Source organism: Hetaerina americana, unplaced genomic scaffold (genome assembly GCF_022747635.1).
Source record: "Hetaerina americana unplaced genomic scaffold, ioHetAmer1.1.p SCAF_23, whole genome shotgun sequence".
Classification (NCBI taxonomy): domain Eukaryota; kingdom Metazoa; phylum Arthropoda; class Insecta; order Odonata; family Calopterygidae; genus Hetaerina; species Hetaerina americana.
This window is the reverse complement of record NW_027286797.1, coordinates 5,096,361-5,123,704: the sequence shown is the minus strand read 5'-3', so window position 1 is coordinate 5,123,704 and position 27,344 is coordinate 5,096,361. Positions and strand designations below refer to the sequence as shown.

Genomic DNA, 27,344 nt, shown 5'->3' with positions numbered 1-27,344 from the left:
GCTTTTCTATTACTAACGTGTAATTTGCACCAAATGAAATTTTCACCATTTCCAGAAGTCCTTTCAACTGTACTCGATGAAATTTTATCCCAATTGTCACAGCAGTGTTGATGTTTAATTCCAACAGATTGAAGCTCCAGGTCCAATTTCCTTTGAAATTGATTGTTTTCGCTTTTTGAATATTTTAAACCATCTTCTAGCTGTGCTCTAGTGAAGAACAGACTCTCTAGAAGCCTCATGTATCATTGCGTAGGCCTCGAATGATGATTAGTTCAGGCAAAGGCAACATTTCATTGCAAATTTTTATAATACCTCTTATCAATACTGTGGGCAAACTGAATGTGTTTTAACTTGCAACAGTTTTCATCGATGCAATTCTTAATTAAAAATAAATCATACCATGTTTAGATAACTCAGTAAGTTAACAAAATCAAAAAATGAATGTGTAGCACAATAAAATGTGAGTACAAAATTTACAATTACTCCATATTTAGCATATTTCACCCAAAATACCATATCCAATTATTATTAAAGCAGTAAATGAGTGTTTCAGTACTTGTTTGGGATATTGAAATCCAGGTGGATCTGTGTAATGCCCTAATGAAAATTAAAACTGGCTAAGTTATGCAGTAAAAATAAAATACTTCAGAAAATGTAAAATCTATTGATTTTAACTTAATCATCTGGAGAGAAGTTATCTGGTGTATTTCCATGAACTTATTGGAAGTAGTATCTGCTGGAAACGCAGGAGTGGGTGTTTCAATTCTAGTGAGAATTTGCATGTGTCATCTGCATTTTGCATACTTCTCTAGATTAATTCCTCTGCTGACTCTAGTTCCATGGGACCAAATTGTTTTCTATATGACCATTTATTCAGGGTTAGTCACCTCATTTTTGTCTTCATCTTCATCACATCCCTTTTCATAAAACGTATTGGTGTCTTATAAGAAATCCCATCTACGAGAAAGCCCAAAGTTTGTGTCATGGGAGGAGTTTTGTCACAGGCCTTTGCAGTTAAAGTCGTCAACTCATTTCAGCGCTTGATACATCATGTATGTCCTTCGCAATATTTGCTCTCTCAGAAATGACCATTTATTGATTTGACCATTACAACGAATACAATTTATTTAACCTGTTTCATCAATCGGTATAAAATATTGCCAACACAGTTTGATAGCTGAACCAACAGCATTTCACCAAGAACTATGGTTCCAACAAATGGCTTCTTTCAATGTCAAGACTTCTTTCAAGTCATTAAAGTAATTAGGTAATACTCTACTTCCAATTAATTTGAAATCACTCGATTCACTGCAATTTGAAAGCAGAACTTTTGAATTCAGAAAACCTTAGTAATCAACCCAAAGGTCGGTTAGAAGGTAGAGCTCATTTAGTACTAAGCCCAGTAGCATGTGAAATTGACACATTGGTAAGTTAATGGGGCACAGTTCTTCTCCCTGTACCACTAATGGTTTCCCAGGAATATCTGATACCAGAAAAATCCTGCAGTTTGGGTAAAGCTTAGGGTGCCCTCACCCAGGATCGAACCCAGGCTTTCTGGTCATCAGCTTAGTACTCCAACCACTGGTTGACCACTCCACCCCAGATTTTGAATAACCTACCATTAATTTTAATTCAAAAAATTGTCAGGACTATGACATGAAATCATTCTGTCTGAATAACCTGGAAAAAATGTCAAATATTTTCATAATTTTAGATATAATATTCAACAATTCTCTTTGAATAAACTTTTAAGTATATATATATCATGAGTTATTTTGAAATAAAATAGAGAATATGATGAGAAGTCATCACATGAAAGATGGAAAAGCATAGAGATTGAATATTTTCAAAGGTGTAATTTGACAGGATATGCCAAAAGTGTAGGTTAATAATACCTAAATGGTGGCATGAAACTTGCAAGAAAGCAAGTCAATACGATTGACCTGTAAATTATAAAAGGCCAGAGCATCGTAAAGAAGGAGCAATTGACAGAAAAAGTATATAGTTAATTTCCTCGCTATTAAGATATTTTCTGACTGTCTTCAATGCCCAAGACTAAGAAATCAGCTGTACACTGATCTATCCCATGACACATCCCTGGCGCCATATACTTGGTTATTTTATACTTTTTGTTTGATAACTTGTCAGGCTCAGGTTTGATTGCTTGTCAGGCTGTGAAGTGATTCTTCGGTAAACTGTCTCAGGAGTTTACTTAAGGGGCAATATTTTCACTCACAGGACAAGTTCTAAATCTCATATGTGGAAGTGTTTTCGAAATATCACGGCATTGAAGGCAGGTGGGAATTTTGTGGGAAAATTTGGTGTTTCTTGAAGGTGGATGTTAAGTATATTAGGATTTGGATGACTATGGTTTCTGGTGTTCCATATTATAATGTATAGGAAAGTCAGGATGAAGGAAATGAAGGTCAGTTTTTTTTTAATTTCATAGGAAATGACGTAAATCATCTGATCACAAAATGCTCATTCAGAAGTTGAAAGAGTTGACCTTAAAGAGTATTCATGGATGCAAATAATTAAAGATATATGCAGATTTATATGTATGTGTGTGTGTCTCATGAAGCTATATTTAACTGTTGAATAGCACCAGTTAGGTGTACCCTAGAAAATAAAAAACAGAGCACACAATAAAAAGAAACTCACTCTAAAGAAATTGAATTGGAATTATTGCGGGCGTAGCCAACTTTTTCATTGGGAGGAAGGAGAGGAGAGGACTGAAGAGGTTGGAAAGGGGGTGAAGGAAGGCGGGAAAGGGCGTAGAGGGGTGAGGATTTGGTTGTGCAGTTGAAAGGGATGGCAGAAATGAAGCTAATGAGAAACATTGAGTGATGTATGCCCGTAGGCTTAAAAAAGTCACATGCAGGCCCGCTCGAGGGTTTGATAGGAGAGTCAGTTGGTGGGAGCAAGGCAATTATTGAAACTTTATAATAGTTATCGAGTGAGACATTTTGAAGGGAGTCATGTTGTCAGACATTTTGAAGGGAGTCATGTTGTCAGACTGATAGACCAGCCAGCAGGGAGGTAGGTTTGCAGGAAATGTAATTGTTGTCACTGCTCATTATTTCCTCCTAATGTGTGTGCAGTTATGTATTACAACCTTGACTAGGTGGAAGAACTTATGCATTCTGATGACCGCTAGAGCTGCGCTGGTGTGAGGGATAATATTTCTCCTGGTAGGGTCACCCATTCCAGATAGGTCGAAGGGTAAGAGCCAGACGAAAGGTAGTCTGGTCCTCAGGCAGCTGCAAAGTCATCTGACCCCTGTGGGACAGCTACTGACTGAGTGATAAGTGTCTTGTTAGAAACAATATTGAGGAAGAGTATCGGGAAACCACCGCAATTATTTATCTCATGACACTATGATGGACATAGATTCAATTATGAGCTCTGGCAACTACAGGACTCAGTCCAATCAGCTGTGTGTCATGCTCAGCAGCCGTAGAGGCATGGCTTCCAAGGTCGTCATCTGATGAAATTCATGCCAAGAGAAAGCAATAGCAGCAACACAGGATGCACAAAAGAGGACTACACTAGTTAGGACTAGGGTCTTGGAATGCTAGGACGATGTTGAGGGTAGGAAAATTATGAAATATAAAGCTTGAGATGAAGAGAGGAAATATAGATTTATTAGGTCCATTGCGAGGTGAGATAGAAGGATACCAGGAGTGATAGTTTCAGAGTAATATGCAGTGGAGGGGAAGAGAGCCAGTGAGGAGTGACAATAATCCAAATGAATAAAAAGATAGGAAGAAATTTCGTAAATATAGAGAAAGCAACTGAAAGAACATTATTGTTAAAAGCAAAAGCTTAAGCTTGATCATTTTCAGGTCAACTTGCTACCAAGCAATCATAAGGAAAAAGAAGTTGATAGGATATATGATTAGTTAGAGGACAGTTCCAGTTGTTCCTGGAGAGTTAATATTTGATAATGATGGCATGTTGGAACGTGATGGTAGGCAAAATAAGACATAGTAGTGAGGTAGGGTACTATGGTTTTGGAATATGAATTAACTGAGGGGAGCAAAATAGTTCTGCTGTAGAAAGAGGTTAATCATTGCAAACACTTGGTTGGGACACCACAAAAGGCATAATTATTCAGGAAGCTATTAGTTCGACTATGTTATGATGAGGCACAGATTAAGGAACAGTATGATTAATTTGTAGTTTTCTGAAAGTGGATCAAACTGACCTTAAAGTAGTAGCAATGAGTTGTAGTATTCGATTAAAAAATATAAAACGGAAGGCAGGTTAGGGATTGGAATAAAGAAGTGTCAAAAGAAACCGCAAGAAAGGAGTATCAGCAGGCTTTAGGGAAAATCCTGAGTGAGGAAAGGGAGCTAGGAACTTGAAAGGGAAAATGGGAACAAATCAGCAATACACATCAAAAGGAGCAAATGAAACATTGGGAAAAGTAAATGGGAAACGATGGATTATAGGTGAAATGATAAGAAAGATAGACGAGAGAAGGAAATGGAAGAATGTAAATTCAGAGTTAGATAAAAGTGAGTACAAAGAGTTAAATAATAAACTGAGTTGAGAACAAACAGGATGAAACATGAGTGGTTGAAGACAGTGTAGGGATATTCAAAGCTCACTGGGAAAAGGTGAAATTGGTACGCTGTCCAGGAAGGTAAAAGCACCTGAGGAACTAAGATGGGAAAATCCACACAAATATCAGAGATAATTCAGAAATTTCATTCAATTAGCCATGGCGAATTGAAGAGAGATAGAAGGAATATATAGAGGAACTGTGTATGATAAAGACATTAGGACAATATGGTCAGACATAGCATGATAATATGAAGTAGATAAGGAAAGCATAGATCCAGGCTTTTTCAATGAGGAGATGTAAAGATCATTAGGGGAATTGAAATGAAATACAGCCATGAAGGTAGACAATATTCACGTGAAACTTCTTAAACACTTACAAGAATGCGGGAGAAAGATTTTTCATGGACTAATTCTTAGCTTTTATGAGGATGGAATTTGGGTGAAAGATTTCATCAGATCAGAGTTAGTTCCTATTCTAAAAGAAGGGAAAGGCAGCAGTATGTGAGGAATACAGAGCAATAAGTTTGATTTCACACTCAGCTAAACTGGTTCTCAGAAATATCAATAAGAGGATGTAGAAAAGGGAAAATGAATTTGGGTCCAGAATGGGGAGAGGCACTCATGATGCCATTGGAGTGATGAGGACAATAATAAAGAGGAACACTGAGTGCAATCAGGATGTATATGTCTGTTTTGTATATTTTAAGAATGCAATTGATTGAGTGAATAGGGTAGAATTAATGAATGTATTGCAGAAAATAGGAGTAGGTTGGAGGGGCAAGAGGCTTATCCACGACGAAGATGTGTCTCAGACTGCTCAGGTGGGAGTAGGGGATGCAGAGCCAGATAGGAATGAGACCTGGTGGGGAATTAATAAAATCAGTTAGCTTGCAGAAGATCAAGGTTTAGTTTGTCAGTGAGCCAAGCTGAGGGCATTGGAAAGTCATTGCAGTAGGTATGGGATGAGAATAAATTTGAACAAAACCAAGGTTATATGATTTTTGAGAATGAGAAAAGCTAAATAAAGTAAAAAGTAAAATAGTAAAAACCAGGCTCATGAACTAGAGTTGGTGGGGGAAATTAACACAACTCGGAAATGTTCTGGACGAAATGGTCAAAGTTTTAGGGAGGTGAGACAAAGAATGCATTAGGGGAAGTAGCTGTCACAAGAAGTAAGAACTGATGAGAGGAACAATGGGTAAGGATGTTAAAAAACAGCTTGTCAAAACTTTGATTTGTAGTATGGTTTCATATTGTGTGGAAACATGGTCATTGAAGCAAGGTGATAAGCATAGATTGGAGGCTTTTGAAATGTGGGTGTGGTGAAGGATGGAGAAGGTGAAGTAGACAGAAAGGGAAACAAATGGGATCGTGCTGGGTATGGTGGTCGAGGAGAGAGAGAGGATTGATGGAAGAAATCATGAGGAGACAGGAAATATGGATGCAAAGCATATTGGTAGTCAGTGGGATGTTTAAGATTGTGATAGTGGGTAGGATGTTAGGCAAGCCAGGAAGGTGCATGAGTAGGATAGGGATGTGAGACAGAATGAAGGGTGGAAGGAATTACGTGCATTTGAAGAGGGACTTACCTTAGTAGCCGATTTAAGGTTGTGATTTGTTAAGAGAGGCAAGTAAATATGTGGTTGTATAGGCTGTTTCAATTCAAAACTTACCTTAACCAATAGAATACCAATAATAACGTTAACAGATGTTGTTTTTCTTCATCCAGCATCCCGATTATTTTATTGTAATTGATGTATTCCAATTATTTGGATGAACATTCTCTTGTTGTATTTTTTTATGTTAAACCTAGTATATAATGATGGTTTAAAAAACCAGTTTTCTCTGTATTTTACCATTAAGTACCATTCCTGCCCCCCTGACTGAAATGTTGATGTCAAATCAAAACAGCATAATGGTGTAGTGCAGATGCTTTTTATTGAGACAATGAACAACATAGACGCAGGTTATAAATATTCTTTTCACTGCAGTATCACTAGAAAACTGTCAGTGAGCCTGTTAAAAGCATACCTTCCGGTGCCAAATATTTAAATTGTAATTAAAAAAGAAGAGAATTGCAGTTTATGGCTGCTAAAAAATCTTACTGCCCCTCCACCGAACACTCATCGCCACTGCTGTGCCGACTTTTCAACTGTGCCGACAGTTTCCAACCAGTATCATTAGAATACACTTTCATGTTGTATAAGGCAATATGGAACTTTGTTGTAAACATAGCAGCTATTATTTTTACTCATTTGTTAGATAAAATTTGTGCATTATTCATTTTATCTGGAAGATTATTTTGGCAATCCTTGGGACGCATCTTCCTTAAATTAAACTTACCGTCGTTCTTGTATAACCATGACTCATCTCCAGCGCAGGACCTGCAGGACACCGAACACTTACCCTGAGTTTCTGGGCACCGTGATAACTGGACGACCCAACAAATTCAACTTTTTCAGTCATCTTGAGAGAGATCAAAAAACGATGAGTGCATATGTACACAGCACCTTACTCGGCAGCCAGCAGGCAGGAACTGGCTCATACGAAGGCAGAGGAAAAATTCAAGCATGAACATTAAGCTGTTTCCATCCAGCTGTGCATAGAGGTGCTGCTGCCCTAGCACAACTACTCTGCTCAGAAAAAATTCAAGGTCTGGTACTTTTTCGACAGGCCTCGTATATCACTGTTATTTATTCACTTCATGGCGAAAATCAGTGTGGATCCTTGTAGTATCTGAAAAATGAAATGAATGAAATCAACGGAACATTTTAGTCCCTCACCTTTGGTCAGTAGAGCCTGAGCTTGCCTCTGCCAAGATTTCATGGATGTTCAGCTGTGCTGGTTGGCCGTGGTGTCTTGACTCCTGGGTCACACTCTCGCCCACTTTAGGGAGGGCAAGATCGTTGTGAGTTTTAAAGTTCTTCCCGAAATTCCTTTCGATTCCCTTGGGAATTTAATTGAAAGATCAGGGGATGCTCATGGGAGAGAAGGGTCAGCACCCATGCCTCCCCCATGCACTGTGTGGGTCATCAGGTGACTGCTTTTTGGGCAGCAATTGGCGACACTGGAAGCATTTGCCAAAATCTTAACTTCACTGTTTCCCTCTCATTCAGCTGGGCAAGGGTTGATGTCTTATTTCTAGCCAGAAGGAGAATGGCTGGCATTACCATTCAAATGTGTTCAAAGCTATTTTGTTCATTAGATGTTCTTTTTGCAATGTCTGGTTTGGAAGAAAGTGAATTTGAAAGTGAGCTGGAAACCAGAGCCCAAGACTAGCATCGATTGGCATTAATGAGTGATGGAAGTGACCATTTCAGTTGGTGCACCCCAGAGTACAAATATGTAAAGAAGGATGGCTCTAGTGGTGTTTGCCGCAGCTCTGATTCTTGCCTGTAAGTGAATTTCTTCTTCTCTGCTAAAGTTTTAATTTATTTTAACTGGTATGTTTCTTAGATGATCAAATTTAATATTTGGATAATAGTGCTAGTATTGGCTCTTGAGTCTTCTTGATCAAAATCTTAGCCATGCATGAATCTTAATAAAGCTCTTACATTAGTTTGCTACCCAATGAATTCATATTATAATTGTCTGCCTTCTTGAAGTAATTAACTAAGAGCAACATTGAAAATGATCAAAATTAATTTGAAATAAATACTTTATATGCATTAATTATTTTTATTTTTTCAATATTTATTTACAGTAATCATCCAGAATCCACCAATGATTTGAATGGAATGCAGTGGCTTAAGATTTTCCTGATAAAACCGAAGCACTCTGCAAAATATTTTGTATTTAGCTCTAAGCGTTACACCACCTGCCAAACAGTGTGTTCAAGAAGTGTCCAAATTGGGAACAATGCATGTGTTGGTGAGTGAAACCCTGCTAGGCAAGATGGCCAAATAACTTGTGGAGCATGGGAAGCTTGACCCCCCCAATTGGTGTTCATCAAGAGAAGACCTTCGAGATTGATTGCACTTTTGTGAGCGAGAGGCATCTTGATCCATAAAGCATTTACCTTTGAAAAACTGTTAGCATAAATCTGGGGCTTAAGAAAATTCTTAAACAAAATGCCCAATTATATAGTCTTGTATAATGCATTTTGATTCAAGAGGAACTAATAGCTGAGTGCCAGAAGCATATAAATTTGATTTGGCTTGTGAGCCTAGGAACAAGTTCAGTGCCACTTCCAGGGTCTGCTACAATCCTTGGAGAATGTGAAACAGGTGATGAAAAGCTTTTGGTCAACTGTCTAATTGTATGTCCATATCATGGGAAAGATGGAGAGAGGCCATCAAATCTGGAATTGGGTGAGTATATTGTGATTTTGATTGATAGAGCCACACAAGATTTCATGCATATTGCTTACAAGAATTATTTTTGTCCATCTGGCCGGAAATATGCAAAAATAAAATTTCTTGTATTGGAATGATAACAAAAACAGACAAGAATCACAGCTATGCAAAAAATGAAATTGTTGGCTAAAATATATGAAAATGCCAAAGATCAAATTGTCAGAATTACCAAGCCAAAAATAATCATGTTTGTACTTAGAAAATGCTCTCAGGTGACCCAATTTCCCTGACTGATGAAATTAAACCTGAAACCCTCTGGTTTTAAAACACAATAAAGTTGGAGTGTATTTTATGGACAGCATGCGATAGAAATTCTCTACTTGTTTTGCTAGAAAGCATTGGTCTATTCATGCATGAGGGCTTTTCAATAATGAGTATTCATAATTTTTAATTTCTATAATTTGTTTTTCAAAGAGCTAATTTTACATTGTATTGTCGGCTTAATGTGTAATGTATAAGTGGTATAAGTTTCATTGGTTTGACTCCAGTATTGCATGAGCGGCAGCCGTTGCACGTTGAAACATGTTCAGTTCGTCTATGGAAGTGATGGAGGTAATACATATGCCTTGCATTGAAATTTTGCTTTTGTATGCGCGAATGATTATCTGAGGTCTAAGTGATGTAACAGAAGGCATATGGAGAGTCTGTTCTTCCATAGACTACAGCTAGAAGATGGTTCAAAATCTTTAAAAATGGGAAACAATTTTAAAAGAAGGTGGGCCTAGAGCTCCAGTCTAATGGAAGTAAACATCAATACTGCTGCCGCCATTGTGAGAAAAGATCATCAAATCAGATAAAGAGCACTATTAAAAATGGTGAAAATTTCATTGGGTGCCCAATTTTGTAGCAGAAAAATTGCACCAAAGATGTGTTTGTGCATTGTGGGCTCCGGGACACCTACCTCACAATCGCATTGTCACATGAAAATCAGTGTGAAGTGTGTTCCTCAGCCTCCCTATTGTCCAAACCTGGCCTCATGTGACTTGTTACTGCTCCCCAATATGAAGAAAATTCTTTTTGGGAAGCATTTTTTTTATCAGAATCAAGCTTAGTGAGGCAAGCTAAATTAGTTTCTACTTGTAATGGCTGCCTCTGTTGCAATACTGGTGTCAAACATTGGAACATGTGAAACATATACATTGCACAATGGGCAAACAATGTAACAAAATTAATTTTTGCAAAATAAATTGAGCAAATAAAAACTTGATCATCCCTCTATATCAAAAGCTCTCATTTCTATATATTGACTCTGTAATCTATAAATAGGTTGGAGCTCTACAAGGAGATGACGAATTGCAAAGTTAGGTCTTAGAAATTCATCGAATAATTCATCTATGAAGAGATGGGAATCTCATTATTTAGCTGTAGAATATCAGATGAAACATTCTCCCTCCTTTGGGTAGAGAAGAAAAGGTGCTCAATCTCTTAATTTTCATAACAAATCCTCTAATACATGGTCTTTTACGCACAAATATTCTGTGGATAATGCTCATAAAATTTAACTTTGTCTGATATGTGCAAAAAGTTGTTGTTTTCATTATTTTCTTTGTGTCAATTATGACGGGAACATCACATTATTTATCTGATTTTATCAATTTAATTGTTCAAGATTAATGAAAATAAATGCAATTTTTTATCTAGTGCCTATCATTTTTGACCTCAAGATACAATTTTAAGTGTATGCAAGTATAGCATCATCAGGATTAATAACTTTGCATTCATTTCCCAATTATTTTACTAAATATGAGGTGGTATTGATATGTACAAATAACATAACTATCACTATAAAACTGTCTGTGGAAAGACACTGTTACACAGAAAAGCATTTATTTAACTACAGTTGGCCATGAATGAAAAAATTGTATTTGAGCTCATGTAAAGCTCATTTGTACAGCAGCCCTCAAAATTTCTCATCAGTCACAGTCAAATTCTCTTCTTTTCTTCACCGGGAGAGTATCATTTTGTGTATTTTTTTGGTGTGCATTATTGCTCCATTTTACTTGTGCGATGTGAAAATTTCAAATCAACTCTGAACTATGTTACTTGGAACACTTAAATGAACTTTGTTGTTCCTACAATAACAGAAGTGTTATTCTAGTGATATTTCATGGGAAAAATTGAAAATGTGAAGGCTGTGATACAAATTTTGCAATCACTGACTGTGTTTATATCTTCCTTCATTATGATGGAATTTGTATCTGTCAAATGCAAGTTTTTCATGTATGGTCAGGTAAAGGTTACTAAATGTGTATTTTGCCTAGTTATTTCTAGTGCAGGCAAATGTAAACACTGCAGTTTCTGAAATTAATTTTAATGTTCGGAAGAAATGGTTTGGTTGATTTTGGGATGGAGGAGGAGGGAGTCAAATTACCAAGTGTGGAGTGAAACCAGTGGGAGGGGGGGGGTAGTTATTGAGAAGCGAAGAAGAGAGAGGGGGGACCTCCTGTGGGAGGGGGAGGGGTAGTTATTGAGAAGCAAAGAAGAGGGGGTGAGGGAGGAGTACAATTGACAGGAAGGTCTCCTTGATACTTGACGACTTTGCACTTACCACTCCCCAGCATTATGTGTATCAAGCTGGTTTTATGACCAATCGACAGTGTTTTCATGAGTATGCCATTTCAGTTGTTTTCTATTTTTAAGTACCCAGGGATGTCTCCAGACTTAAATTCCATCATCCTTTTGATGGAGGCATTGTAATGATGTTTAATGTACTCTGTCAACCAGAAAACTTAACATGTTTTATTATCTCATCATCCATTATATTTATAACCTCACGCTTCAATCACAATGCTCATATTTCCCTGAATCTGACCATCATAATACACATGCCATGTCGGATGTTGTTTGGAAGCATTTCCAATATGGAGAAGATTGATCATGTCATACCATCATTTGATAAACAGCCATAACCTCCTCTCCTTGTAATAGTACAAGAACAAATTCTCCTAACCATTTCTTTGGAGCTTTAAATGGGAATTGTCGTTGTCAAAATATTCAAATTCATATTTTACAGATGAACTTTCACCTTCATATTTATGCATCTAAAGAAATAATGTAAAATTAATTGTATGGTACACACGTGTATGCTCAAGATTAGTTCCCGAGTCAGATTTTCCAGGAGTGCCATTTTGGACCCCATTTATTAATGAAAGAATCATCATTCCCTTTTTGCATTAGGATTAAGTGATGAAGAACTCCAGCAATTGCTTTGATCCCTTTGGGGTCTTAAGAAACTTTATATATTTATAAGTTCTAATTCATGCAGTAGATGGGGTGGTTATGGTTGCTCCATTTATTAAGCTCCTTCCTTAAGTGGAAAAGGTCTACGGTTTCTCATCCTTTTCATAATAAATGCTTTTCACTCCAATGGTCAGCCTATTCTGCATTTCAGTGTCATCATTTTCCAAGTATATGGTATGGCCACACATTCAGCTCACCAGGCCATGCACAAATTAGTCCCAATTCTACTAAAGGACTGTTAATGTTGACACTCTTGGAGGCTCAATCACAGTGAACAACCTAAAAATGCAAAATAATATGCTTTATACCTTGCTGTATAGAAACCTGCTATTCTTAACCTTGCTTTTATCCCCTCCTCTCTTCGATGTTCCATTTCAGTCTGCTGCTTTGTCATTTCCCACTTCTAGATTACTATTTCCAAGTCGAAAGTAATGTGGCACTATTTTGTTTCTTGATTTGTTTTTAGGGTTTTAATAATTATATTTGTCTAAACATTATGCTTTGCATTATGGGTAAAAACTGGAGATTATTGCTATTTGAAGGAAATTTCATGTTTTGCAATTGGTGATGGATAGCCTTATCATTTTATTGCTTTTATTAATGGTATTACCTGTGGAAAATATTACTTTTGGATTAGGGTATCTATGTTATACCTAAAAATGTTTTTAGCAACCCTTTAAACTTTGCACTTAATATAGCCATTTTTCATGTAATAAGAACGAGTATATGATAGTTAATTCTCATTGATTTATTACCACCATTGATTTAATCGTGGCTTGTGTCTTCTGTGTTCATGCATTTGCTGTCTGATGACTCAGAAAGATTAGGCCAGTTTTTGTCTACAGGAAAGCTCTGTCAATCCTTTTGGTTTTCTTTTAATGATTATATGCAGGGTTGTCATATATCTGAGCATTATCCTGTGCTTATCCAGGCAATTAACTCTTTGCTAGAAGTTTCAGGAACTTAATTGAGGAAGACTGAAAATAGGAAAGCTTCTGTTTGGGGCAGTGGTGTTTTTAGTAGAATGGGATGTAAGCTGACCATAATCCAAATCTTAAGCTTTTGGTTACCGGCTTTGGCATGTGCGCAGTGCAGCACTCTTATATAGAATGTGCCGGGAATATGCGTTAACTGTTTGAAAATCTGTAAACTAAAATCCTAAAACTCAAAGTTATGATTCATATTGCTCAAGTAATGGCTTTTTCTCTGAATGGGTGATTGTTATCAATTGGAAGAATATTTTAGGAGTAATTTATTTTATGACATGACCTGTAAATGAGATGGTGCAAATTACTATGATGGCGGATCATAATCATAATATTTTTTATTTGCAAAATTCTTCGTGCCAATGTTTGATTTTGTCATTTTTACATCTTTTTGTTGTTTTTTTAATTTTGTTAATTAAATGTGAATTGAATATGTGGTACAAGTTCCTTTAATTTTACTTTAGTATTGCATAAATGGCAACTGTTGCAAGTTAAAACACATTCAGTTCGCCTACTGCACTGATAGAGGTAACATACAATTCTGTAATTAAATTTAGCTTTTGCCCGAGCCAATCATCATCTGGGACCTATGTAATGCTTCAGGAGGCTTCAGGAAAGTCAGTTCTTCCCTACGGGATAGCTTGGGTTAAAAATGTTTCAAGAGGGGAAACAATTTCACAGAATGGTGAACCTGAAATTTCATTGGGTTCTACCAACACATTGGTAGCAGAAAATTGCACAGGAGATGTTTCATCTAAGTTTATTCTGAGACTTTTTGAACAGCAGAATATTCATGTGCAGGTTTGTTTGCTGTTGAAGTAGATGTTACCTGAAGATAAGGAGTTTCTCCTGAAGATTATCACTCTAGATGGAACTTGGCTACGTCAATTTCATCCCCAGGGCAGACAATAAAGTTCTGTGTGGATATCTCTTGGCATCTCCAACACCAAAAAATGACAAATGTAGAGGATTCTCCTGGGAAATGTTTAGCTATGTCATTTATTTGATATTTAGGGAATGATGTCTCAGCATGTTGAACCAGCAAGCAGCTGCAAATGGAACATGCTCTAGGGATGTACTATAAATTCTCCAAAGCCATCGCAATGGTAAACAGTCGCATGTTGAAGCAGCAAACTGGGTGGTGCACCACTATGAGGTTCGGCCGCACATCACCGATGTTGTTGCTGAATATCTCGCAAAATCTGAGTCACTTTACACTGTGTTCCTGAGTTAAGGAAACTCTGCGGGAAGCATTTTCGTTATCAGAAAACAGTGTTTCAAATTTTTGAAAGTTTCAAGTTGCAATGGCTACCACTTATGCAATACCTACATCAAATGGATCAATCGTTGTATTATGTATACTTTACACATAATGCTATTAGCATGATATAAAAATATACATATCTGCACAATAAATTATAAGGATAAAATATTTTGTGATCAATTCCTATTGAATACTGTCTTGTATTTCAGATCTTATGAGTGAAGCTTAAATAACTGGTTCTTGCATTTCTATACAGTATTGCCATATTTATAATGGATTCATCAAAATTGGCAACTTAGTTTTGCATCTCTACTTCATAACTATAACAAATATTAACTCTACATCCTCTCCTAACGATGAATGAATGCTAAGCATGAATGTTTTCATTGTTTTTAAGCAAATAATAATCATTTCAAGATTGCTATCTCTCTTGGTTTTATGAACTAATTTGAGAAGTATACACTTGGAGCATAATTATTTCCAAATAATAGCCATTGCTTTCTGTCATTAGAAACAAAATGGAGAAAAGAGATGTGGGCTGATAAGGTATTTCATTCATGAAAATACAGCGGTGAAATTCCATTGGCTTAAAAGTAATTGTCTTGGGCAAGGAAAGGCGTGCTAAATTGCCAGAAAATGAATGGATATTGGACTCTCTATTATCTTTTCTTAATAATTTGATGAATGTAAATAATATGGTAAAGGATATATTTTTGCAAATTGTCCAGGGAGATTTCTATTCCTATTAGTAACCATATCCAATTTTAGTGGATATTTCATGATTAAGATTTATTAGAATATATTTGACCTTCCTTAAAAGCATTGTCATTTTTTTATGCTAGGTCTTGCCAAAATAAATTAGTTCCATGATGGCCTTCTGAATGTATTTTGGGTACTTTTTCCAGAATGTAAAGAATTAAAAATCCAATAACCTGAAATGAGTAATTACCAGCCTTGGAACTGCTGAAAGCTTAGAATATTGTGAGAGTAATTCCTGGAGATAAAAGTTTTCATATCTCAGTTGTGCAAATTTAATGTCACATTGGACCTTGGCAAAACTTCATAATGAATGCTAGTCCATATTATCCACAGGAATTTCACCTGCACAGGTTGTGGGTTAAAATGATATAAATGTTATAAAATGGCTTTATTTTCTTTGCATTGAAAAAAAAGAAACGATGTTCAGGGAATCCTTGAGAGTTGCACTTAAACATGTTGCCTTCCTCCCTGCAGTCCTTTCATCACTCACACTCGCCATCTGCCGATCTGCACTACCACCACCCAACGCATTTGCATCCACCCCCCACTCATCACCAGCACACGCACCATCAGCCCCAAATCCAGGCTCCACAGCAGCTGACAGGAACTGGGCCACGCCACCAGCAGCAGCAACAGCAGCAGCAGCCAAAGGGATATCCAATGCTCTCTGTGCACACGCATCAAATATATCGTGGGAATGATGACATCATCACATTGCCCTACCATCCATACGAGGGAGGCACATTTCCTTGGAAGAAGGAGAATCAGAGAATAAGGTGTGATGCTCTTCATTATTCAAAATTATTTGATTGATTTTCAGCCATAAATTAAGAAAGAAAAATGAAGTATGGGCAAAATGTCCCAAGCTATCCAGTGGAGGGGTCATAGTCCTCAGTTCCACCCTCACCGAGTGGTTTTCATTGGAACGGATATGGTTTCTAATCACTCACTTACCTTAAAGGCATGTGGCCTCCCAGTTATCAATATTTTCTTATTTTAAATATGCTTTGGATTTTGTGAGATTGAAACTATTCTGCAACCCTAATTTCATGTACTGTTTAGTAAATTATATGAATCATTAGTTCACTTTTGTGACCAGAACTAAATATAGTCAAATAATGTTTAACTTTCTATGTAGCATCGCAGGTTGTGATTTTTAGTATTTTTGGATGTTACATCAGGTGTGACTTTGTTTTTGTTTCATGCTTAAATATTTCATGGATCATATGTTACATATTTTTAATGACATTTATTGTTACAGTGAACTGCCTTTTTCACGCATTTACTCAGCGTTAGCAGCTTCTTTCCAAATAAGTTGAAAAGGTGACACTGAAGAAATGCTATTGAAAAATTAACACAGGAGTTGCCAATTTCTGAATTTAAATGACACTTTGCCACCATTAAAGAGCTAAATAATGCTGGACCAAATGAAAACTTTCAAATTGAAGCTGTGATTACATTATTAATATATAGTTCACAATAGTGTTGATTTGGCCTGTATGTGTTTAGACTTAGTTTTAGTTAGAACCTTAATTTCACTTTTTACATTTGTAATCATATTTAAACTGAAGGGGAAGTAAATGAAAATGCTTGCAAGTATTCTAACCAAATCATTTAGAAAGTGTTCCTTGCTGGTGACTCAGTGTTTCATATCCCAGGATACCATCAAACCAAAGTGTTACCAGTAAGAGTAGTACCGGCAAAGTCTCCACAGGAAGCATGGAGCGTTCTTCTGAAAGAAGTAGTCCCATGCCCACTTTTCATGTTGAGGTCCTGAACAGAGGGAGAAGAGGAGGAACGCACCCTGGTAATCGAAACTCCTTACCTGCTGATTATGGCTGGGCAAAGAAGTGAGTGCATTTATTTACATATACTTATTCTTATTCACAAATCATGAATGTAATAAGCTAGTTGATGAAATGTCATCATTCTACAAACTGGAAAGGGTGACATTATGAAGATTCAAAATGTAAGGTGGAGTCCATAAAAGCAAGGTTGGGTTATTTCTTTATATTTCAAGTGTTAAGTATTTGATGCTTGCAAATGTAGCAACAGGTTGTAAAAGTGTGAAACATTTTCATGATGACCCCAGAAAAATCAGAATGATTGTTCTCAATGATTTCTAACCGTGAAGAATTTTGCAATAAATATTAAACTGTGGGAATGGAAGTACTGGCTACTATTAATCCGAAGAACAATTGACTAAGGTTGAGAATTTTTTAGAAATGTACATGCAGTTGTCATAAAAATTTAAGTAACTTCAGTGTAATTCTAAAAAATTGATGTCTAATTCATAATCAGTTTTTCCCCAATTTTCAATTGGGTACTACCTGTTGAATACTTAGTGTGTAGCATGTTATGAGTTCCTTACTTTTGATCCAGTATTTATTTATAAATGGCTTTATTACCAGAATAATTTTTCAAAAGGATAAACAGGTGAGGACAGTTTAGGCAATGCCAAGGAATCAAAAATACTACCTTGATCAAAAATTTCCCGGAATTTATTCAGAAAATTAAAAATACAAGTTTATTCATCTAAATCTATATTGTCCCCTTCAAAGTAATCCCCATCGACTGCAACACACTTATGCCAGCGCTTGATCCAATCCTCGAAACATTTTTTATATTCGGTTTTCAGTATGTCCATCAGTGCTTCCTGCAATTTTTCCATTACTTCCTCTCGGCTGCTAAAACGCGTTCCCCGTAATGGTTTTTTAACTCGATTGAACAGAAAGAAGTCACAGGGAGCCAAATCAGGTGAATTCGGTGGCTGTTGGATGGTATTTGTTGCATTTTTCGTCAAAAAATTACGAATAATGATAGCACTGTGCGACGGTGCGTTATCATGGTGCAAAATCCACGAGTTTTCTGCCCACATTTCTGGTCTCTTTCGGCGAATTGCTTCACGCAAACTTCTCATAACGCCCAAATAATACTCTTTGTTTACTGTCTGGCCTTCTGGCAAAAATTCATGATGCACTACACCGTTGTAATCCATGAAAACCGTCAGCATTGCCTTCTTTTTTGACTGAAAACGACGTGTTTTTTTGGTCTCGGCTCATTTGGTGAACGCCATTCACTTGCCTGATGTCTGGATTGCGTGTCGTACTCATAAACCCACGTCTCGTCTCCAGTAATGATCCTTTTGATGAATGTGGGATCGGATTCAGCCTCGCAAATCATGTCTTTTGCGACGTCAACACGGTCTCTTTTTTGCATGAAATTGAGGTCTTTTGGCACCAACTTTGCTGCTACACGACGGAAACCCAAATCATTAACCACAATGTCTTGGGCGGATCCATAGGCAACGTTCAAGTCCTCCGCTATTTCTCTGATGGTTAATTTGCGGTTATTGACCAACATTTCTTTTACTTTATCAATTTTTTCACCGACTTTCGATGTCGATGGTCTGCCACTGCGTTCATCATCTTCGATTGACTCACGACCACTTCTGAACCGCTCGTGCCACTGGTAAACGACCGTTTTTTTTAGAGAATCGTTGCCGAAACACTTTTCCAACATTTCCAACGTCCGTGCGCCACTAAATCCGTTTTTTACGCAAAATTTAATACAAGTTCGTTGTTGCAAATTTAAATCCATTTCTGCAATTGTAAAAAATCGCCAACACACACAGAGATAGATGTACTCTTGGCTACGTAACTTTTGCAAATGTCAAGTTATGACACTAAGATTTGAAGGGAATATCAACAACAGATGTACCAATTTAACAAAAAAAACAGAACTCAAATCGGAACGATGGGAGCGCCACACGGTGGTTATTCCGGGAACTTTTTGATCAAGGTAGTATATCTCTTGAGTAATTTTTAATTTGTGAAAATTCTTGATTATTTTCGATTCTCAAGAGTGGCTTTGGCATCCCAATAATCGTGCATAATTCCTGGAAGTGCCCAGTCATCTTACGTACAATACCTTTCTCCCTCTCCTTCCTTTCTTTACCAGGCCCTCTCCGTAAATTGTCTTCCTCTGTTCCCTCCACTGTCACACTTCCTGCACTTTCTTTTCATGCCATCTCTTCCCATGACTTGTGGCATAGACAAGGATTCCCATCAACATACTCCTAGCCCATAAGTGGCACCTGACTTGTATATTATTTGATAGATGAATTTCACCGATTCCACATTTACCTCCCACCATCTGGCCCATGCATGCTGTTCATCCATTCAATAGACATCTGTTTTCTTCTAATGATGGAGGAATTCCCTCCCTTAATGTTAGAAGGTAGAGTTAGGTAGGTTAGGTAGGGATCCCATGCAAAGGTTTTCAACTACACTGTGAAAAAGAACCCAGTGATGTGAGAATTATTTCAAGATCATGTAAATTCAACTGCTTAATCCATCTGCAGATTACATATTATTTTTTCCATATATTCCTTAATATTTTATGCAAGTGGATGTTTACCAGATTGGGTGGAGATCCATGGATAGGTTTATCACTGGATACTCAGCAACATATTTGAAAAACCCCAGTGGTTTTATTCTGCGCCTGGGTTGGTTGTGTAGTAAATGGCTCACGGAGCATGTATTCAAATATTTTAAAACTGCTACACTTACGATTTAGAAACAGTGATACAAAAAGGCTTGTATTTATGTGGAATATGCCTGAAATAATGACATTGATATCAAATTTGTTATATTATGCAAGTATTGTATCATTAATGTTGTAACTCATACCAAACACTGAAATTACAGCAGTTTTTATTGTTGAATTAGTACACTTGGTTGTTGGTTGTTCTTCTCTTGGTTGTTCCATTCTCAATGTTTTATTTAGAACTCAAGGCTGGGTTTGGATGGGTAACATCACCATGTGGTGAATTACATGCAATGGGTTCAGGGATACCTGCACACTGTTGGATGGGGTGGTGGAACTGGTGAAGGAGGAGGGTGGGTGACAAACCACGAGAAGAGAAGGGTTTATATTGGTGTAAGTTGTTTAGTTATGTCTTGTTATGCATAGGGCCAGAGAAATGGAGTGTTGAATGTAGTGGTAGAAATATTGTGTTTCTTGCAATTCTCCATGCAATGTGCTATGTAGTGAATGATAATTCTTCATATATAATATACATTTGTTTTTAATGAATCATGAACTCATTATGAAAAGTATCAAGTTGGTATCATGTAATCCTTAAAAGTAATGGACTATAATATTGAGTAATTTTTTTTAATTCAAGTATGTAACTGATACAATAAAAGTTGAAACTATATAATACCACTCAAACAATGTTGTATAATTTTATCACTCTGCAACTTAGAGTCATTCTTCCAATTATAAGCTGCTAAAAACAATCTTTATTTTTTATTAATTATTTCCTATTGAGACAATATGTGCTGCTGATTTTGTATGAACTGTGTTGAGTTTTTCAATTATTGTGCATTTATTAAACTTTAAATGTTTTCATAGTCATTTCTTAATTGACTGTTGTGTTTTAATTTGTGACTAAGAGGTAACAAAGTCCTTCTTTGTGTGAGGAAGGCGTGATGTATTTTGTAGGCCAGCTCCAGGTGAGCCTCGAACAGTGCACATTGACAAATCTGTGGAACCATTGGGCATTCAAATATCCTGCCTGGAAAGTGGTGGAGTTTTTGTTTCAACTGTCAGTGAGCATAGTTTAGCATCTCAAGTGGGTTTACAGGTATGATCTGAGGTTATAGGATTATTATAAATATCTTATAATTTTTCATGTAAAGATTTAATGAAAACAAATATTTTCTATCTATTGGCAATATAAGATCAAATGACTGCAAAGAGGTGAAATTTGTTCACCATTGTATGCCCCTAATGCATTGAAACATCACTAGGGAATATGTTTCCCAAAATATCAAAAAGAGCATTTGACTTCATTCAAAGTGAATCATATTTCTGTGCCTGTAGCACTTTGGACAAATGTTATTTTCAAGCATAAATTTTAAGTTATTTGTTTTGAGAGAAAATTTCAATTATCTTTTCAGTGGTGAAGTGGAATGCTGAGACTAATTTTTGCATTATCATACAAATTTATTGATGTATTTAATTGCATGGATTTATTTACGTAATCATGTTAGACATCATACTCATGATATCTAAGCCTGAAAATGAGCTAAAGGTTTCATATCTAACCTTAAAGTCTTAACATTGAAGATTTTTGCTTCTGATTGCAAGATCTTTGGAATCATATTGAACAATAAAAATGAGATAGGAAAATAACCATAAACTCTGCATAAAAAATGTCTTCATTTTTGACTACACCTTTTAGAGTGAAGCAATATTCTTTCAGGTTGGGGACCAACTATTGGAAGTGTGTGGAATAAATATGAGGAGTGCCACGTACCAGTTGGCAGCTAATGTTCTGAGGCAGTGTGGCAATTCTATTACCATGCTAGTGCAATACAGCCCTGATAGTATGTGTTTTATGTTTTTTATTACTTAGAATTAAGTCCTTACCTCAGCTAATGGACATGTATTCTTGTCAATTTAAGCCACAGCAAAATAAGTGGCAAATGTCAATGCTGGGGTAAGATATTTTCCATTGGAAGAGAGCTAACTTTGCAAAGTGATTTGAGTGTAATACGAGGGGGGACCCAAAAATAACAGGAATGTTGTTATAGATTCTTTAGTTTCTCAATATATTTACATTAAATTTTGTTCACCTTCAAAGTATTCCCCATTGACCACAATGCACTTCTGCAAACAATGCTTCCATTGTTGGAAACATTTCTGAAATTCATTTATCGGGATGTCCTTTAGGCCTTCTAGAGATTTTTGTTTTACCTCCTCCACAGCATCAAAACGCTTCCCTTCTATGTCCCTTTTGAGTCTGGGGAGCAAAAAGAAGTCACAGGGAGCTAAATCCAGTGAGTAGGGGGGGGTGGCCAATCGATTTCATGCCGTTTTTTTGTCAAAAACTGCATCACGGAGAGGGTGGTATGAGCCGGTGAGTGAGATGGCGAGGGACAAATTTGGCTGCAACCCTTTTCATATGCAAATCTTCAGATAGAATTCTCTAAATTGAACTCCATGACACTCCAGACATCTCACAGAGTTGATCAATGGTTCTGCAATGGTTTCGCAAATGAGGGCATTGATTTTGTCGACGTATTCATCAGTTGTTGATGTTGAAGGATGGCCTGAACGGGGTTGGTCCTCAAATGACATTTCACCATTTTTAAAACAAGTAAACCACTCGTAGACTCTGGTTTTGCTTAGGGCAGCTTCCCCATAAGCAGTCTTGAGCATTACAATAGTTTCCGCGGCTGGTTTCCCCAACAGGAAACAAAATTTCACTGCAGCGCGTTGCTCTTGATAATCCACCATCACGTTTGTTTTTCACCGAAATGAAAAAAGTTGTTTCACTGAAACAGCTCTCACGGACGGACCGATCCAGTTGCAATGATGGTGCTGTGTATACTGACGGAGGTGGCGTTAGCCTGACGTAGGACTGGCCGAACCAAGGCTTCCCCCACTCTCGCTCCCCACCGCAGCCCAATTCCCATTACTTTTGGGTCCCCCCATTATAAAGGGGAACTTGTGTGTGGGCTGAAATTTCAACATTTTAAGATAAGGAATTGAGAAGTCCTATTATCATGTAATATTTCAATTGATTATAAGCAACCAGGCAAATATATTTATTATTATTCTGTTAACTGAAGTACCTGTATATTAAGCTGATTTGACATCCTTTGATGGCACAAGGTATTTTACATATCAGTTGTAACTTGCCCATATGGAGTCTGCCAATGGTAATAAATGGTGTGCAGCTCTTGTTACTTGCCTGTATTACTCAGTGCACAAATTTGAATGTATAATATTACATTGAAGACTGTTTTCAGAGAACTTCTAAATTAACTAGTAGCTCTGAGAATTGGACCCCAGGTGGGGGTGTTATTGTTCTCCGGAGTGCATTTACGTGCATTAAATCCATGAAGCAACTGTAAAATGAACTTGTATCCTTGCATCATTTGTGGAAAGTAATCCAGCCTAAAGAAGGAACCTGCTGATATGTAAGAATACTCTTGGAAGGGAAATTGTTGTAATGTACCTGCTATCTAAAGCGCCTTTGTTTCTTATTCAGAAGCTTAAGTTTTTCGGAGTACCCACAAGTTATTTGTTGATCACACATATTCAGAGACCCATTTACAACTTTTATGTCTAATAGTTTATGCTTTTATTATGACTTCATGCAATTTCTGGATTTTAAGGAAATCCAAGAGTTGTTGAAAGACAACTGAAGTTCAGTACTCAATGAAGTATGCACAATATTTTGACCTGCATCACTCATTCAATTTAAGAAAATGTATTATTGAATGAATATTGTAATAGATTCCAGATGTATTGATTTGGTTTTGGGCTCACTAATTTTTAGAAGTGAAAGTCTCTTAGTCCATGTAATTGAATCCTGTAATGAGTGAATGGTATCAATGAACAGAATATCAAGAGCTTGAAGGGTCTGGGTCATCCAGTGGAGCTGATGAGGAGGAGGAGGACAAGGAGGATGACGGGAGTGCTGGTGAGAGGGTCCTTTGCCACAGTGGCCAAGCTTCTGGACGGAGGCGCTCGCCCTCTGGCTCCCCCACCCCTCGCAACTCCCCACGCCCCCTTAGGCAGTCCAATCTTCAGGAAGAGAGGTGCCGCAGGGGAGTGACTCCATCAATGGGGGACTCGACTCCCGATGGAGGGCCCATGCCTCTAGCCTCACTCTCGGGAGCTGACGAGGATGATGATGGCTTACTCACTGGGGTGGGGACGCTGGAACGCCAGAGAGCTTCAAGGGGTGGACCACGCCACCTAACTTCCGGGTAAATTTTTGAGCACATATGTTGCCCCAACAGTAGCACCCATTGTTATTTGCTCAAGGATGCCATTATGACATCAACTATGTGAAATGGCATCAGTAGCTATTCAGTTGCCGATGCCATTTCTACCCGAGTGTTCGGGTATCAAGGCCATGACACAGTGGCATTAATGAAAAAGCATCGATAGAGACAGTGCTCTGTGGTGGTGATCATTAGACTTTATCATCATACAGCGTAATTTAACATGGAAATGCACAAGAATTGAGGGAGTTGATGCTACTGATAGATATCCGCTTAATGTGCCGTAAAACTGCCAAATTTTTAGTTCAACCCATTTTCATCCTGGGTTTTAATCACCATTTAAAAAATCAAGATAAAATTAGGGACATAGCTTATTGATATCTGGTGAGTGTCTCTTTTATCCATTTGCTCTTTTAATCAGCCTCATCCTGCACGCCACGGTGGGTATGTGGTCAAGATCATTAATGGATATGAGATCAAGGTCATTAACCCTCTGAACAATGGCTCTCACTGCAAAAGTAGTTAGCAAAAATTAGAGTATGTTTATAATAGTAGTAAACTAGAAAGTTTTGGATTGGTAGTAATGAACTGTGCCAAAGAAAGTTCCTACCTGATGTATGCACTTCACATTTAATTGGTTTCATATGGTATTAAAGCAGTTCTGGATGACTCCTCATGCCTGATTTAATAATTTATTAATAGGTCTAAAGATCCAGATAAATCTCCTCAGGACCCACGGTTTGTGTTCCTAGAAACAAAAAAGTCAAGCAACCTAGGAATAAGTTTGGTTGGAGGTAATGCTGTCGGGATATTTATCCATGGAGTACAACCAGAGTCACCTGCTCATAAGGCTGGATTGAGGTACGATGTTATTGCTTTATTTTTCTTCATTAGACTTATATTAAAGAATTAAATGGTTAAAATGAAAAGATTAGTCCTGTTCAATCGAGTCCATGAGAGGTTTGCTTACGATTGGAGGAAAACAGTTGTGAACGGGGAAAGCGGATAGATAAATGCACCCACTGCCCCTGGGGCCTGGTTATTTAGCAGTTGTCTCATTGGAGTGTAATTGTTATGAAGTGAAAATTGTCTGGGGCCAGAATGCATTTAGAAGAATGGAATTAAAGTTGATTCTCAACACTTCTTTGTTTCGTATGTGCATCCTACATCACTATTCAAATTCATTACATTTTGAAAAGTTTGCATGTTTGAAATCTGCATATGTATTTTATTATCACAATTGGTAATTTTTCAATGGCTCATGTGATAATTTTGTGCTTGTTTGCTCTGTTATTTAATCCTATGAAAGCAGGCAATTCTATCATAAAGCAAAGATAGCTATATATTCTATTGTTTCAGGCTTCACTTCGTGGAAGTAATTGATATCCATTATTACGAGTCTTTCTTTCTATTTCAATAATGGACAAAGATAGCTAGCTTGTTGGAAGATAATTTGCCTTTGAATATTACTCTTATCACCTTTTCCTTCCCATGCTAATCCTTTAAGTCAATTTCAAAATGTTTAGTCTTGTCAATTGAAAACGCAGTCTAAAATTTTGAAAAAGAAATGAAATACAAAGATGTGAATAAGAACAAAGCAATATTATAGAGAAGAGTAATCTCAAATGCAGTACATTTTTTCTTGTTTTTTGTAATTTTCTATCTCTCTCTCTCTCCATCAAGCATAGTATTTGATTGTCAGTTCAATGTTTAATTTAAAAATTAACAATATCTTTCCGAATAGGACGGGTGATCAAATATTGGAATATAATGGAACAGATCTAAGAAGAGCTACAGCTGAGGAAGCTGCCTATGAGCTTGCCAAGCCAGCTGACAAAGTCACCATGCTTGCTCAATACAATATTGAACGTAAGTTCATATTGATTGCCATTTGTCTATTTTTCTTTTTTCATCATCTCTGCTAGAAATCGTTATCCTACTTTCAACCTGAAATTTTCATCTCATCATATTTAATGAGCTTATTATAATTTCCCAAAAAAAGATGAGTGTTGATTTAAGCTCACTCTTCCCATAACTCCTTTGAACCTCCCGGATAGTTCTTTGAAAGTTACTATGCCTGCCCTGGTGAATGGTGGTTAAATTTAAATTTAGAAGGTTATGATAAAATATATCTCACGTATTAATTCAATTGTATACAAAATTTTCTACAATTCAAAAAAATCTTTTTCCTTATATTTGGCTTATTTCACAAATTGGATGAACTTCATTGTTGCTCATATTGAATGACCCCCCCAATGAATGTACGGCAGGCTGCCACCAAATAATTGCATGGCAAAATATGAAAAATGACTATAATCCTGAAAAAAACTTAATCCTTTCACGATTGTTTCTTAAAGTGTTGAGTGGATGGCTGTGTGGGGTACCCTCATTACCCCTCCCATCCATCGGATCCCTAGTTCCAAGAACTGTGGGATATGACACGAGAGTGAATTTTACCAGAATCATCCGCTTATATTCTTTAAAATGCAGAAATTTCAAAGTGTAAAAATCATTCGCCTTAACCGGGCTCACATTTTAAGGAAATGATTGAACCCTATGAAATTTCTGCGTTCATCCCTAGTTTATTTTTCATTATTACATTAAGTAAAACTCTTTTATTCTTTCTAATCATTTAATTTGTAAACACTAGCATTACATGTTTAATTTTTTTCCCATTTTGTGTCAACCTTTATTAATACTTTTTCACCTACTTAAATATTTTCATTATTACAAACTTTTAGGTAATATGCTTATTAGACATCAGTTTCAACTTTAAGGGTACCATTTATCACCAAAATATATTCCACCTTTTTTAGTTGCAAACAGCTTACTTATTAACATAAGAAATTGTTGAAACATTTTCAAATACATTTCTTAGTGACCATTACATTGAGAACACCAAATTTGTGTTGTTTTATCCATATGTGAACTGCATGCTGCATTACCTCAGTCTGAACATTTAAATTTTGCCTTTCTATCGTCTTTTCTTAGAAAGAAAGAACTATGTAGCCTGCTTTTTTGGGGATGCGTTAAATATTAGCCCATGTGTCTAAGTTTCCCAGCTGCATGACATGAGAGATGTAATTAAATGTGCTACATTGTGTACATTTACAATTTATTGGAGAATTTTTTAGGAAGTACTTTCAAGGACATATTAATACCCTATTGCTTACTACTGGCTCAAAGTAGTGCTATTATCAAAACTTGTACTAAAGGCAACCTGGGGAAAATATTTAATGGTAAGTATTTTCCTCTGCAAGTTGGCTTGCGTCATGTGGAATGAAGTTAATCCCTTCATGCCGTTGGCTCATAAGATGCAACCTGATTTCAGTGCACATTTTGGAGTAAAAGAATGTGTTTTTTG

General features: G+C 36.9%; 1 protein-coding gene across 4 annotated transcripts in view; it reads left to right on the top strand.

Annotated features, from left to right (window-relative positions):
* The window catches only part of Dlg5 (Discs large 5), a 125,686-nt gene that overhangs the window by 63,461 nt on the left and 34,881 nt on the right, over positions 1 to 27,344 (top strand). The window contains exons 22-28 of one of the 4 annotated variants that reach the window (XM_071586502.1): positions 15,648 to 15,949; positions 16,832 to 17,023; positions 20,682 to 20,823; positions 21,445 to 21,568; positions 23,593 to 23,962; positions 24,683 to 24,841; positions 25,725 to 25,849. In XM_071586502.1, the coding sequence (XP_071442603.1) occupies positions 15,648 to 15,949; positions 16,832 to 17,023; positions 20,682 to 20,823; positions 21,445 to 21,568; positions 23,593 to 23,962; positions 24,683 to 24,841; positions 25,725 to 25,849 (1,414 nt within the window). Of the gene's footprint in view, positions 1 to 15,647; positions 15,950 to 16,816; positions 17,024 to 20,663; positions 20,824 to 21,444; positions 21,569 to 23,592; positions 23,963 to 24,682; positions 24,842 to 25,724; positions 25,850 to 27,344 lie in introns of all 4 variants that reach the window. The other 3 variants (XM_071586499.1, XM_071586500.1, XM_071586498.1) reach the window with 3 other exon arrangements.